The following is a 13,741-nucleotide window of genomic DNA, read 5'->3' on the forward strand; positions in this document are numbered from 1 at the left end:
CTCTCCTTCCTTTTTTTTTTTTTTTTGTTGCGACCAAATGCTACTAGACTGAAAAGCAGGCTCATAATATGTATGCTAAATGCCATCTACATACCGAAAACTGAGGTAAAGCGACTACTTGGTTGAAGGTAATTACAGGTCTGTTCAGTTCTTTAGTCAGTGACATTTCAGACTTAGCTTAGAAACATAAAGAGACAGAAAGATCCTGTCCTTACGTGAGGCACAGCGTTCAACCCTGCTATTCTATGTCCATTTGAAAAAGGTACAAAGAGATCAAAGGGAGGGACGGTCATCAACTGAATCTGAGGAGAGCTGAATTTGTTAAAAAAATCATAAGAGGAGAGATCACTTGCTTCTAACTGGCGCATGCAATAAAAACAAAACATGTATTTAAGGGCTAGCAGGGATCCTTTTTTTTATATCTGATTTTCTTGAACTTTCTTTTTACCAAGTTTACTTGTCTTCCTGCTGACCCAGAGGCTGTCAGTTTGCTTCTGTCTTGGTGGAGTTTCATGGTGCTGCCTGCAGAAGGGCAGCTGTGCGGACTTGCCTCCCCCGGCCGCTCCACGTGTGTGCGCCTTTGCTGTGCTCCATGCCCCGAGCTGCAGTCGCTGCACTAACCCGTGTTGGCACTGCATCCCCCCCCCGCCCCGTTCTTTTCATCTGTGCTGTTTTCTTCCCCTGACTTCTGTCTTGCTTCTGTTTATTCTCTTGAGTTTTCCCCACGGGGCTCAAGCAGGTGGGAGCTCCTGGTACCTGCTAACCGGAACGACTTTTCTGCAGGATCAGATTTTGGACAAGGGTCAACTTCAATGTTTTCAGGTTATCGGTGTCAGGCACAGTGGATGCTGTTGGAGAGGATAAAGGAGTCCTTAGTTTAAAACGCCCAGGAGGCCCCGAACCTGACAATTCATTTCCTGCGACTTTTCGCTTGTAATGTGACTTATTTTCAGTATGCCCCCCCCACCCCCACCCTGGAGCTGTAAATAAAAGAAACGGGAGGGATTTGTGACAGCTTGCCGAAGGAGTCCGGCCCTAAGTTTTATCTGCTAAAGTACCGAAGAGTGCTGACCCCTAGGTCTCAAATTTTTCAGTCTTGGAATGCAAACAATGTATTCAGCTGTTGATTTCCATGTGTGGGTAGTATCTCCGTGGATCTGTGATCTCCATGGACACATGTGGTAAACCGTTTGTTCTGAGGGCAAACCAAGACAAAATTTCTCAAGTATTGACTGACTTGTACTGGAGGGCAGAGTCTGATAAGGGCTGATGCAGCTCCCTAGCTTTTGGCTAAAAGGCCTACGCTGGGGAACAGGGATTTCCTCTGCGAGGCCTTGGCTATTTCTTAGGGTTAGATTTAGAGGATCTTTTAGCTCCAGCTTTGTTCTGACCCCTGTAGACTCCGGGTAGGCAGACGGCTTAACCTTTCTAGGTTCCTGAAACAGGTGTGTGGGTGTGTGTGTGCGCGCGCGTGCATGCACGCGTGCTAGTGGTGCATGCCTGTTTCTCTAGCCTCTCTCTGGGTGTCATAGATGTGCTCACATACATTTTTCTAGCTAGTCAAACACATGGCCTCCTCCTCTGGTGCTCCTAGGCCTTGTCATTCCCAGAATCCTGGACCCTAGTTTGGTGGGCTCGTGCCTGCCAGGTTCACGATTGAGCACCCTGTTTGCTGCTGCTAAAGCCACTAGACTCAGGCTTTGTCAGCAGCTGATTGTGGCTGGCCTGCATTCCAGCACTTCTGAGACCTACAGGCTTCACGTTTCCCCAGCAGGTGTCCATCTGGGGCTGCAATGGTGAGGTCCAAACAACTGGCCAGCTCCTCCACCTTACCCTGGGTAGATCCAGGGGATGCTTCGGGGCCATCTTGATACCTTGGTGGCACCCATACTACCCTCCCCTCTGCCTCTGGAGCCTTTGGGGAAGCTGTTGGAAGATTCTGGAACAAGTGGTGTAGCCTCCCCTGTTTTGGCTGTGGGTACAGAGGATTTCAGCAGCCCCATGTCTGGAGGAAGTTAGGATTGGCAGCCGTTGAGAAAAGTGTTTCTGGACGTTGGGAAGCAGTGCCACTGTGTACCTGATGGCTGGACGCAGCTGCCTGGGATGGTGGTCCCTTTTCCGAGGCCGGCAGGAGGCAGGCAGCAGGTTTTGGTGTGCCTCTCTTAACCCTTCCTTGGAATGGCTGTCAGGGAGCGAAAACAGTGATGCTCTTTGGCAGATGCAGGGATGCCAGATGAGGGAGGAGCTTGGAGGAAGGCAGCCTGGCTCAGGATCCAAAAGATGTGCTGTTCTCTCCTAGGGTAGCAGAGCCTTTTCACGCTGGGTGTAGGAAAGCTGTCCAGCTGTGCACACTGGCTGTGAGTGGTGTCCCTGGGTGGTCATTTCAGGAAGAGGCAGAGACAGTAGTTTTAGGCTCAGCCACGAGCAGTTTCCCTGAGTTCTTTCAGGCCATGGCCAGCCATTTTCTTCCCTGCCGTGGGTACCCACAGCGGCCTTCTCTCAGTTCAGTCCTAAGCAGGTGGTGGATGGAGAAGTGGGACAGGCCCTTTCACCTGCATCCAGCGTTCTGTCCCCTCCAGCCGCCTACAAGGCCACCAACCCTTGAGAAGTAAAGAAAGGGCAGGGGTGGGTTTGAATTTTGTGTTCATGTCTCTCATGTGAAGGTCTGGAAGGAACTCAGTAAGCACAGCTGTGTGGCCCCATTTCCTGGTGAGACCCCACTTTATACGCTGGTTGCAAAGGACACATGCACCCGACGTCCCTGTCAGCCAGGGACTGGAGACCGAGGATGGGACGCCCATTATACACTGATGGGTAAGAGAGGGCTCCGACTCAGACTGAGGGGCTAGGAGTGAGAGGTGGGAGTGGGGGAGCCCTCGCCCTCCTCGTGGAGGTCAGCCACCCTCTCACTGACTTTCTTTCTTGCCCCCTTGTGGAGGCCTGGCCTGGCCTTCTCCCTCGTCTTTTCTGCTTTGTCTTATTGCTACAGTTTATTTCTTACGATGCAAGGACAAAGGATTATTTCACTTGTTGAGCTTTGCTCCCCAGACCTGCATAGCTGTGACAGTGAGTGACAGACAGGTTTCCTTAGAATCATTTCTATTTTTCCCATCTCAGTTACTGCCTCTTCCCCCAAAAAGGAGTGGGAGAGAGGCTGGCAACGGCAGGCCCGGGCCTTGTCTGCTGGGTTACCAGGCCTGTTTCCATTAAGGTGCCACTCCACCCCTTTGAAATAGGAAATTGCCAGAATGGATGGCATTGGCTGCTAATTAGATGACTTTTAACCGCAGGATCATTTTACCAGCTAATACCGTTATTATGTGCTTCCTTCTGGCCCCACGGTGGAGCTGCTACAGTATGAGTTTAGCCTCAGCAGCCAGCTAGGGGAGTTGGGTTCTGAGGTTCTTCTCCATGGCAGCTGGTTTTCTCACTCTCTGTATTTAGATCGGGGCCAGGGAGCGGAGACCCCAAGATGTCCAGACTGTGGGCTCCAGGGTCCCCCCCCAATCCGTGGGTCTCTGGACTAGCCCAGCCTGTGACTGTCTAGGCTCTGGACCACCACAGCTCACGCTCTGGCTTTTCAAGTGTAATCTGGCTTCACCTCCATCTTCTCTCTCTCTACTAAACCGGAAAAAGAATCTAATTTCCTGTCAGACTGGGAGGAGGCGGGCTAGAGTCAGGATAATGATTCTTAAATATGAGCAATGCGTTTGGTTACGTTATTTTTCTCTACCCTCTTAATACACAGCATTTTTTATCATCCTTAAGACAAAGTAGCTGGCAAAATATTTAAGTGATCAGAAACAAATGTTTTTATTTGCCTGCGTGCGAATTGGGTTATCTGCCTATCTTGTTTATGAAATTTGGGGCTGCCTCTCCCGCACAGTATGTTCGCCTCTCGAATCTTCCCCGGCTCCCATTTCCATATTTCTGCGTGCTTGTTCTTTGTTAATCACTTGGCAAGCGCTTATTTGAATATTAAAAATTTCTTTAATCATCAAACGCAGGAGCACAGTCTCATGAATATTCATATTCTCCCCCCTCCTCAGACTGGATTCTAGTTCATTACCCTGCAGTAAAAGCCAAACAGCCATCAATCGCCCTCATTACTGGCTCTGGCGTTTTGATTGGCTGCCTGCTGCCCATAGCTTTTTTTTTTTTTTTTTTTTTTTTGAAATTTCCCTTCTCCTATGAGCTGTCTTATACCTGCCAACAACTTAAAAAAAAAAATCAACAATGCAAGAATAAATTTCTCTGGTTGAAAACAACTGAGCAAACTTGTCAAACAGCCCTTGTCGCTTGCTGGTTCTTCCCTGGACACTAGACCGCATACCTCCCTCCCCAGTCCTCCTGGTCCAACCCAGTCCCCCCCAAAAACAGAAAGCTAGCAACAACAGCAACAACAGCAACAACAATATAACCCACCCAAAAACAGGAAAGGGGGGGGAGACAGAATTAAATAAATAAATAAAAAAGAGAAACTTGAGCCTCAGAGATGAATATTTGTCAAGAGAGTTGACGTAAGTTTCATTTGCATAATGACTTTGTACTTCTGCATTAATAAAATTTGCATATGAAGCCATGTTAATTACTCCTGATCATGCTTTTTGCATTCATGCATAGTAATTTTCTCCGACTTGTGAGAATTAATGTCTTGGCACGAGGGGGGGCGGGGGAAGGGGCGCGGGGATTGTCAGGTTCCCTCGCCAGAGTCCCTCGCTCACACGCGCTGGCGTGGCTGTCTGTCTCCTTTGATCTCTGACTCATTTCTGCACTATCAGTAGGAGTTCTCGCCTTTAAAAAAATGTATCCGTTGAAAGGCACCAGTAGGGAGAAAAATAGACCTCTCTGTACGGTGTGTGCCAGGCCACCTCTCGGGCTAGGAACATGGATTCTACCACCTCCCGTTTGCAGTGTCGTCCTGAGGACTCTACCAGGAAGGCAGCATTGGGAAGACTTGGTTTCCCTCAACCCGGACTGGGCGGTTCCAGGCATTTTTTTGTATCTACAGGCTCCTGGCGGTGGGCGTGTCGCTGGTTAGTGCGCATGTGCAGGGCATGGAGCCCAGCTTCTGCAGGGACTGCTTGCGAGAGACGTGGGCTTGAGGGCCCCTCTGAGTTCTTTACCCCCAGAAAGGTGTTAACAGTGATCTTGGCCCCTGTTTGGGTTTTTAGCAAACATGCCAAAGGCCTTTTGGGTAGATTTTTTGGATATCCCTTCGTAGGTGGCGCAGATACCAAGAAGACTATCTAACCTTGTCTTTGGAACCTCCTTTCCACGTGTTTGAGGGGGGCAGTAAATATATCCTTACTCCATAGGAAGGCTTTACGCCATGGCATAATATAAGAATCAATTTTTTATTTCTTTCCTAATTAAAACGTACTTTTATGATAAAAATTTGAGCCAGCTAGGGTTTCATTATTAAGCTACTGGCGTCCTAGAATCTGAGATAGCGGCGGCATCCCTCTGCCTGTACATCCCTTGGTGCACATGGGTCTGTTTGGACTGGCTTAGCCTGCAAAAGAAAGTGACTTGTACAAGAAAATTAAAAAATTGTAGTGTGCATATTATTACTGTGCCTGCGTGTACATGATGAATGTGCGTGGGTTTGTGTGCTGTGTGGACACACGTGTGAAGCTCGGAGGGCAGTTTTGTGGGTTAGTCCTCCATTTCAGCTCCATGTGGGTTCTGGGGGGTAAACCTTAACCTGCTGAACCATCTTACGGGCCTACATCTTCTATTCATTATTTTGGAAGTGCTGGGAATGGAACCCAAAACCTCATGCGTCCTAAGAAACACTAAGCTCCAGCCCAGAAAGATTGATTAAAAAAAAAAAAAAGGCGTCCTGTGGAGGCTTTTAGGCAGGCAGGGCGCTGTGAGAAGGATGCAGAGGGAGAGTCAGAAAGCTCCAGGCCTGGAGATCAATGAGGTTTCGGAGTAAGGATAGTGGTGGCTGTGTTTAAAAACATGAAGACAGAAAAAGTGACCACCTTAGGTCATGCTAGGAGATGATTGAGGAGGAATGTGAACTCATTTGTCTGCCTTTGCCTCTGTTACTGTTTATCCCCCTGCCCTTCCCCCCTCCCCGCCCCCTGCCCAGGCTGACATCCTCTGTGTGCCTGTGCATCAGGTCCTGTCTGTCAGCAGGTCTCAGGAGCCGTCTGTGTCCCGGATCCAGGGATCACGTCCCTCTCAGTGGAAGGCTGAGGCTGGAAAGTGGGCAGGGACAGGCCCAGAGACATGGTTCTCACGGTTAATTTTCTTTTAAATTAAGATTCACATATTGTGAAACTTACTTTAATTTGTCCCATTTGTGGCTTTGGGTTTATGTACAATGTTGTACAGCCATCACCACTGTTCAATTATCACCCCCTCCCCTGCACAACAAGACCCGTAACCCATTGACCCTCAGTCTCCATGGATTTGCCTGCCCAGGAGCTCATCAGAGAATTATAGGATGGTGGCTTCTCATTCAGCTATTGTAGGAGCTGGATTTCAGAGCTGCCTCTGTGTGCAGAGTTCTGAGGTACGCTGTGTCTTGAGGGGACTTCCTGTGGGGGCAGAGGTTGTCAGCCCCACGCCCTCCTGCCCTTGGAGCAGGTAGACTTCAACGAGGTCGTCATGTCTGATGAGGCCCTGTGGCCACCTGTCTAGCCAGAGTGTCGCCACTTGATGTAGGTGTGTGACTTCATCTTGACAGACTCTGGTGCAGCTCCGGTGACATCCATCCAGGCTGTAGCAGCATGACATTTCCTGTCTGCTCCTTGGCCATTCTTCCCGTCAGAGTCAACTCAGAGGAGTCCCTGTTGGCATCTCAGCCGTGGCACACGGTGCCGGCTGAGTTACGGTCCTGTGAAGAACCCAGAAGCCTTCTTGTTTTTATTCATGGGTATGCTGAGTGAGGCGCAGGGTGCTTGGTCTTCCTCCACCCCGTGTGGCCCTTGGCTTCAGGATGCAAGGTATCCTGATCACTCTACCCTAGCTGCAACCATAGAGGTGGAATGGAGCATAGCCAAGCTTTGGAGTCACTGTTGCGTTCATGTCCTCCCTCTCGAGCCTCAGTTTCCCCCTGTGGAGTGGGAGGTGACACTCCCTGTTAAGCATGGTGGCTGTCTTATACTTAGTGCAAAGTCACTTGGCGATGATGGCTTCTGATGATCCTGGGCTCTCCAGGGTCTAAAAGGAGGACCCACGCAGGAATTCAAGGCCGTAAGTGGACAGGGTGAAGTACAGTGTCTGATGCAAATGGACTTTGAGGCAAGCACTGGCCTTCTGGGAGAGCTAGATGATACAGCCTCAGACCGTCTTGACTTGAGTCCCGTAAGAAAACGGCAGTGTGACTTTCTTCTCTGTTTGGTACTGGAACCATTATTGGGCTTATTGACCATACCCTCCTAGGGCTGTGCCAGCCCAGAAACATCCGAGACCTTGTATGAGCATATCTCTAGATGCTCAGTGGGGTCCAACAGTGTCACTGCTGGCTCTGGCCTCTTGGCTGGGCAGCGGTGAGCTCCAAGCTGGGGACGCTCCTCAAATGCCCTGAGTACCTTTAGCCTCTCTCACATGCTGGCAGTGGGATTCTGAGGAGACCCGCAACGGCTCCGGCTTGCTGTTTGCTGCAGCTGTGGCCTCTGTGTGGGTCTGTGCAGTGGGTGTCCTCCCTCCTTGTGCTCAGGGGCATGTTGGAAAACTGGATTGGAGTAGATTGACAGGGTTCGGGCTCCTACTGGGCACGCCTGGTTCTGTGGCTCTCCTGGGAGGAGGGAGTTCCCGTGGTGGCTGTGGAGTAGGCAGATGCCCACCTGCGCAGATCTGCAGGTGCCAGGAGGTGAGGCTCTGGCCTCCCCTGCGGGGCTGGTGAGGCTTAGCTGCCCATCCTCTTGTTGATGTTTTCTTGTCTCCCCGATGCCTCTCTGCTCGATTATTTACCCAGGGAATTTGGGCTTCTTCACTTGTGGTTTTGGCAAGGGCTTCACACAAATGTTTTGCCCTGGTGGTCTCTTAACCATGTAAGATAAACGGCCAAATCAAACGCAGGCCTTGCTGGCATTGGAGACTCACTGTGGGGCCGGGTGGGGCCGAGGCAACAGCTCCCTAGCCCTCCTATTCGTTGCTGTCACTGGCTGTCACATGAGGGAGTGGGGAAACTCCTGAGCTGAGGTGAAGACATTAAGAGGGGTCTGGGCCATGCTAGGTCTTCTTGTGGTAGAGGGAGGAGGAGGAGGTCAGGCATCTCGTGAGCTGTTGGGGCTTGGGTGTTGCTTGTCAGGGCCCGGAGAGAGGCCTCAGGTGATGAGCTAGGCAGGAAGTCATCAGGGTTCAGAGCCTTGGAAGCAGCCTTGAGGTGACTTGGGCCTGTCCAAAGAACCTATACTGATACAGTACAGCTTCCTACCTTGTACGAAAAGGGGTTGCTCATCTTTTGAGAGAACAAATCCTCAATTGAAGCCTGTTCTAGTTTGTTCCGGAAGACCCCGCGTAGGGAATCTTAACTGGGAGTACTGCCCTCACGGACCTTCTGTGCCCTAACACCCTGCACTAGGCCCCGAAAGATAGGGTCCTCAGAAACTATCTGGCAGCTGTAGGTGTAGCCCCTCTACTGTGCACCTTGACCCCTTGCCCCTTGCTCGTGGGCCAGTTGCCATCCCTAAAAGGCTGGTGTCCTCGAGGCCAAACCCTCTTGGAGGCTGTGCTGTAGCCCTGTGACCCGAGCCCCCTCTATGCCCTAAGCCTCTTGTACAGTCCAGGGCCCAACTGACCGGTCTTTTCTATTGTTTTTTCTCCAGGGCCGTGCAGGCCTGCCCAGCTGCCAGCGATGGCCCCCATAGCTGCCTCCTCTTCCCACCCTCCCACATCCGTGATTACTTCACCTCTGCGTGCCCTGGGCGCTCTCCCACCCTGCTTCCCGCTGCCTTGCTGTGGCGCACGCCCTGTCTCGGGCGACGGGACTCAGGGTGAGGGTCAGATGGAGGCTCCCTTTGGATGCCAGTGTCAGTTGTCAGGTAACAGAGCCGCTGCGGTGGGGGAGGCGGGCTCCTGGGATGGCGGGCTGTGCCCCGGGCAGAGCTGGTGGCCCAAGCTGGGGTCCCAGGGGAGATGCACCTCCCCTCCCTCTCTCAGAAAGCTTTTTTTTTGGGGGGGGGTGGCAGCGGAAGTGGCAAAGGATGTCAACTGAACTGTAAACTCGCGACAGTTCCTAGGGTGTCAGGGGGCCGTCGCTTTGCTTTCGTGCATTCCTCCCACCCCCAAATTCTGAGAGTCCCGCTCCCAGAATGCTCTGCCCAACTTCCAAGTTTCATCTCTTTGGGCTGTTTAGCCAAGTTTAATTGGATAACACGTAACATCTGAAGTTTTCTTCTACCCCTTGCCTCTGCCGCTCTGCCACCCACCCCAGACAAGGGTAGGAGAGGATTCCTGGCTTGTCTGCGTACAGTGCTGAAGCTGTTCAAAATGCTGACTTTCTCTTTGGGACAATGTGTTGCCCATTAACTTGGAAGGGGAAAAAAAAAAGTCGTCCCAAAGAGGAGCCTTTTAAAAAAGCTGTGGCCACGGGTAGCAGTGAAACATTGTGGAGTCTGGGGCGGAGACTGAGAAGGTTGGTAGCCCTGGGCAGCCCCCCCAGACCTGCTCCAGTTCCCTCTCTGCTGTTGGAGGTCAATGAAGCTGCTGGTCACACAAAGGGCACCCACAGTCAGGTGGTCAGGAGACAGGGCCTGCTCTTTCTCCCCACAAACACAGACTTCTGTGGCCTGGGGTCCCCACGAGGTCGAGGGGAGAAGGCCCTCCTTGCAACCTCATGGCGGGGCCTGGTTTGCAACACACTGTGGCTTCGGGAGCCAGGATGCTGACACAGACTCACGTGGCGAGCAGCTGTGGCCTGGTTTCCGTGGCCAGGGCCAGGAAGGGAGAGGGTGGCTGCAGTGCTGGTACACATTCAATTTGTCCCTGCTTCATTGCCAGGCACGTTGCAAGCTTTCTCTTGAGTTGAGCTATGAAAAGAAAACTATTTGGAGTGGGCAGGCTTTGCTTTTCATTGACCCTGTCTCAGGGACCTCTCTTGTTGGAGATTTGGTTTTGCACAAGGTCACAAGTAGCCCCTGCTCCAGGGTAAGACCTCCCTGGTCTCTCTGTCAGTGGGGTGGTTGGCAGCCTTCAGCACCTCCATCCCCCCACCCTCGCCCCATACTCCTGCCTTGACAGGTGGTTATGTCATTGGATCTGACATCATGACCAGGAGTTCTGGTTTCTTACTGGGCTTATGTCTTGAGTGCATGCATACAGCAGAGACCAAAACAACTTACAAGGCTTCCTTCCTGGCCAGCCTGTTCCCCAAGGTGACTGAAGCTTCATGTAGCTTGGAAGATCTGTTTTGGGAATCTGTGGGAGCCCCTGCTCACCAACTTGGGGTGCCTGCTGGTCTGGCACCTGCCCTGTTCCCCGGATCCTTGTAATGCATGTTGTAGCCTCGCAGCCCCGCACCCACTTAGGGGGCTGCACTTTCAGCCTGAGTGTTTGTGGCTGGACTTGATCAAGTTCTGCATGTAGAAACATGATCTCTTTGTCTCAGGGTGCCACTGGGGTGTGCTTAACCCTCTGCTGGCTCTCCTTAGGAACTGCCAGAGTGGATGCTTGAGCTGCCTTTGATTTGACCCGGGTCTCCTGGTGCCTTTGTGTCAAATGCAAGCAGGAGCCATTCCTGTCCCCATTTTACAAATGAGTGGGAGGGACAAAGACTGGGAGGCCACGACTGAGCCCCATTCAAGAAGGGGCCTTAGTCTTGGGATTAGCTCATTTATCCACATGACTTCTGCTTGGGCCCAGTGGAGGACAGACAAGGTCTGTAGGGCCTTGGCAGCCAAGGGAGTCTGCTGTCAGTCTGTCCTCACTACTTGTTCTCCTAGTGTAGCTGTCTGTCATGTATGAGGCATCTGTGCCTGTACCAACGTTTTTCTTTCCCACTTTATAGGTGAGCTTTAGCACCCTGAGATCTCAGCTCAGATTTGCTCATGCCTTAGTTTACAGTAGGTTCTTAGGCACGTAGTTTGTAGGCCATGTGCAGACACAGGCAGAGTCAAGTATGTGGGTCTCTTGCCTACCTTCAGCTCACAGTATGGGCATGGAGATCTATCCTGAGGCCCATGGGAAGGAAGGGAGGAACACAGAGAGGAAACGACTGCTTCATCTGTGGTACAGCGGCCACCATGAACTTCAGGGCTCTGTGTCGTCCTGCCCTTGTGTGGTGATTCCACTGCTGGGGAGGGGAGGAGCAGCGAGGGTGAGCCCTGGGACCTCACTAGGAGCTGGCTCCTAAGGGACCTGCTGTTTTTCTTCCCATCCTTTGCCCCATATCCAGCACTGTTCTTAGCCCTTGTTCTGCCTTTGTTGACTTAGCCTGCATCAGGCTCGGTACCCCTGTGCTGTATTTTCTGATACGTTTCAACACATTCAAGTGTCCTCTTCCAGCGGGTTTTGTCCCTTTGGTTCTGTTTCTGGCACTGGGCTGTTTGCTGAAGTGTTTCTAGTGCCTGTTTAATTAGTAGCTGCAGAGGAGGCATAAAATCGCCAGGAACCCTCGAGGAAGGAGGGGCCGCAAAGACGGAGCACTGCACTGCTCAGTGCGCTCTGTCCCTTTTCTGATCAGGGCGCTTTGAACCTATCTCTTCAAATTAACTCGGGAGGCCTGAGCTTCGCACAGGTTAATTGCGTGCCCACGAACACGCTCTGGGTTTTTTTTTTTTTTTTTAATAGAAGGGTGTGATTTCATAGGAGAGAAAGCTACCCAGATACACCCAGGCTCTGCTGGGACCCCTCACCCACGCTTCCCTCAGATGCTTCTGGCCGGAAGAAGGGACGCAGGGGCTCATTATTTTGTGGATTCCACAGAGATGCTCTGTGGCCTTGAGTCAAGGTGCTCTTGGCAGCTGAACGATCTTTCTGGATTTATCAAGGCGGCTGCGCAGGCAAGAGCCACAGCCAACTGGCTGATCCCGTGCCATCTAAGGAGCAGAGAGACCTTGAACACGTCATTGTCCCTCTTTAAGCCTCACCTCCCTTTCCTGTTAAAAACAAAAACCCAGAACTAATCCCCCTCACATGTATATGAATGTACTATTGAAAAGCAAGGTTCCGTGCATGAGTGGATCTGTGGACTAGAACGAGTCAGGCCTTTGTGGGTCTGGGCCTGGCGAGGGTCTCAAGGCAGAATCTGAGGACACTCAAATGACAGCTGAAACCCACTGGCCTCCATCTTGTCCTCAATCTTTTCCTGCTCTGAAGCATCATGGTCAAAAAGTGGCCTTCAGAACGTATCAGGCTGCCTCAGTAGGTGAAGTACGTAGCTAGCCATGTGGCCACACCCAAGTCATTCTCTCTCCCCTCGGCCTCTCTCTTCTCTCATCTGTGAAATGGGCGTACGGATAGGACATGCTCTACAGTTGTTTGGAGGACTTGTCGTGAGGTCATTTAGGGCAGATATTCAGAACAGCACTCGGCATGTAACAAACCCCGCAGACGGTATGATTCATACGCTAGCAGAAGGGGTTTCGCAACCTGATGGCGTTACGTATCTGGCACTGGGCGAGAGCTTCCTTTAAACCGCATCCCTGGTTTCCATGCTTAAAAGCATTTAGTCTCTTGGCTAGCTTCATGGTGCACCAGCGTTAGGCGGTGGAACGGGAACTGGGAAACTTCATTGCATATTTAGAAGCTGTAAGTGGTCATCAGCCAGAGTGATTAATGCATGTGCTTGGCGAAGTTCAAGGTCTCACGCAAGAACACACAGCATCCAGGCTCAGGGAAGTGGAAGTGTTTGGATTTAATAGAGGGAGTCAGTTGTAGTCATTAGTATATGCTGAAATCACAGGGCAATCTTGTAAAGTTAAATTCAATTTACTTTTCTACTGAAATTGTGCTTGCTGTGTTATTTAACTAGTCTGGGGTTTCTTGGCATGGGTTAAAGGGACAATAAAGATAAAAGAATACCTGTAAGTAAATAGTAGGGTTTAACAGTAGAATCATCGTCTTCTCCTCCTTCAATTATATCCCAGCGTTCGTTTTGTGTGTGTGTGTGTGTGTGTGTGTGTGTGTGTGTTTTATAACCGGAGCCCTCCAATGGGATGCCTAGAATCAGACCACCCTAGCTGTGGAGGCTTGATGCGATTAATACAGTCTGTCTGGAAAGCGGCCTTATTTCGGGAAGTTTTATGTTAATGATATGGTCTGCGCGCTGCACATTTCTTACCAAAACGAAGATGGAGCTGGAGTTTCTTTCTGGACTGGGTTTGATTAGCAGCAGGGGCTCACAGGGCAGCCACTCTCCCAGAGGACAGAGCTTGGCAGTTCTACTTGGTTTTCGCTGCCTGGTGGGTGTGGTGTGCTGGGTGCAGGGGGAGAGGGTGGCGTTCAAGCCTCCATGGGGACCAAAGGTGGAGGGCCACGAGGATGTAGTAGGGACTGAGTGTGAGGCAGGTGTGTGATGACCTTTGGGGAGAAGTGACAGCACACTTGTGAGCTCGATTGTGGTGTAATGCTTTTGGGGGGCGGGACATTTTCTGAGCTCTCCCGGTCCCTTTGTCAATGGGGCTGGCTCGGTGGAGTTATTAAAAGTTTAGAGGGCCCAATGGGGATGTAGTTCAGGTGGTGGAGTGCTTGCCTAGCAGGCGTGAAGCTCTGGGTTCAATCCCTAGTCCCACATCGTGTAAAGCAGGTATGTGGGGCAAGCATGTTATTCTCACACTTGGGA

General features: G+C 51.3%; 1 protein-coding gene across 6 annotated transcripts in view; it reads left to right on the forward strand.

Moving 5' to 3' along the window:
* Bcl11b (BCL11 transcription factor B) overlaps positions 1–13,741 on the forward strand; it is a 90,859-nt gene that overhangs the window by 29,067 nt on the left and 48,051 nt on the right. For 3 of the 6 annotated variants that reach the window (XM_087911518.1, XM_048431246.3, XM_048431245.3), the window contains one exon: positions 8,787–9,002. The exons of the other annotated variants lie outside the window; for them this stretch is intronic. In XM_087911518.1, the coding sequence (XP_087767644.1) occupies positions 8,787–9,002 (216 nt within the window). The remainder of the gene's footprint in view (positions 1–8,786; positions 9,003–13,741) is intronic. 6 annotated transcript variants of the gene reach the window in all.

The sequence above is a fragment of the Myodes glareolus genome, chromosome 11, assembly GCF_982192425.1.
Source record: "Myodes glareolus chromosome 11, mMyoGla1.1, whole genome shotgun sequence".
NCBI lineage: Eukaryota > Metazoa > Chordata > Mammalia > Rodentia > Cricetidae > Myodes > Myodes glareolus.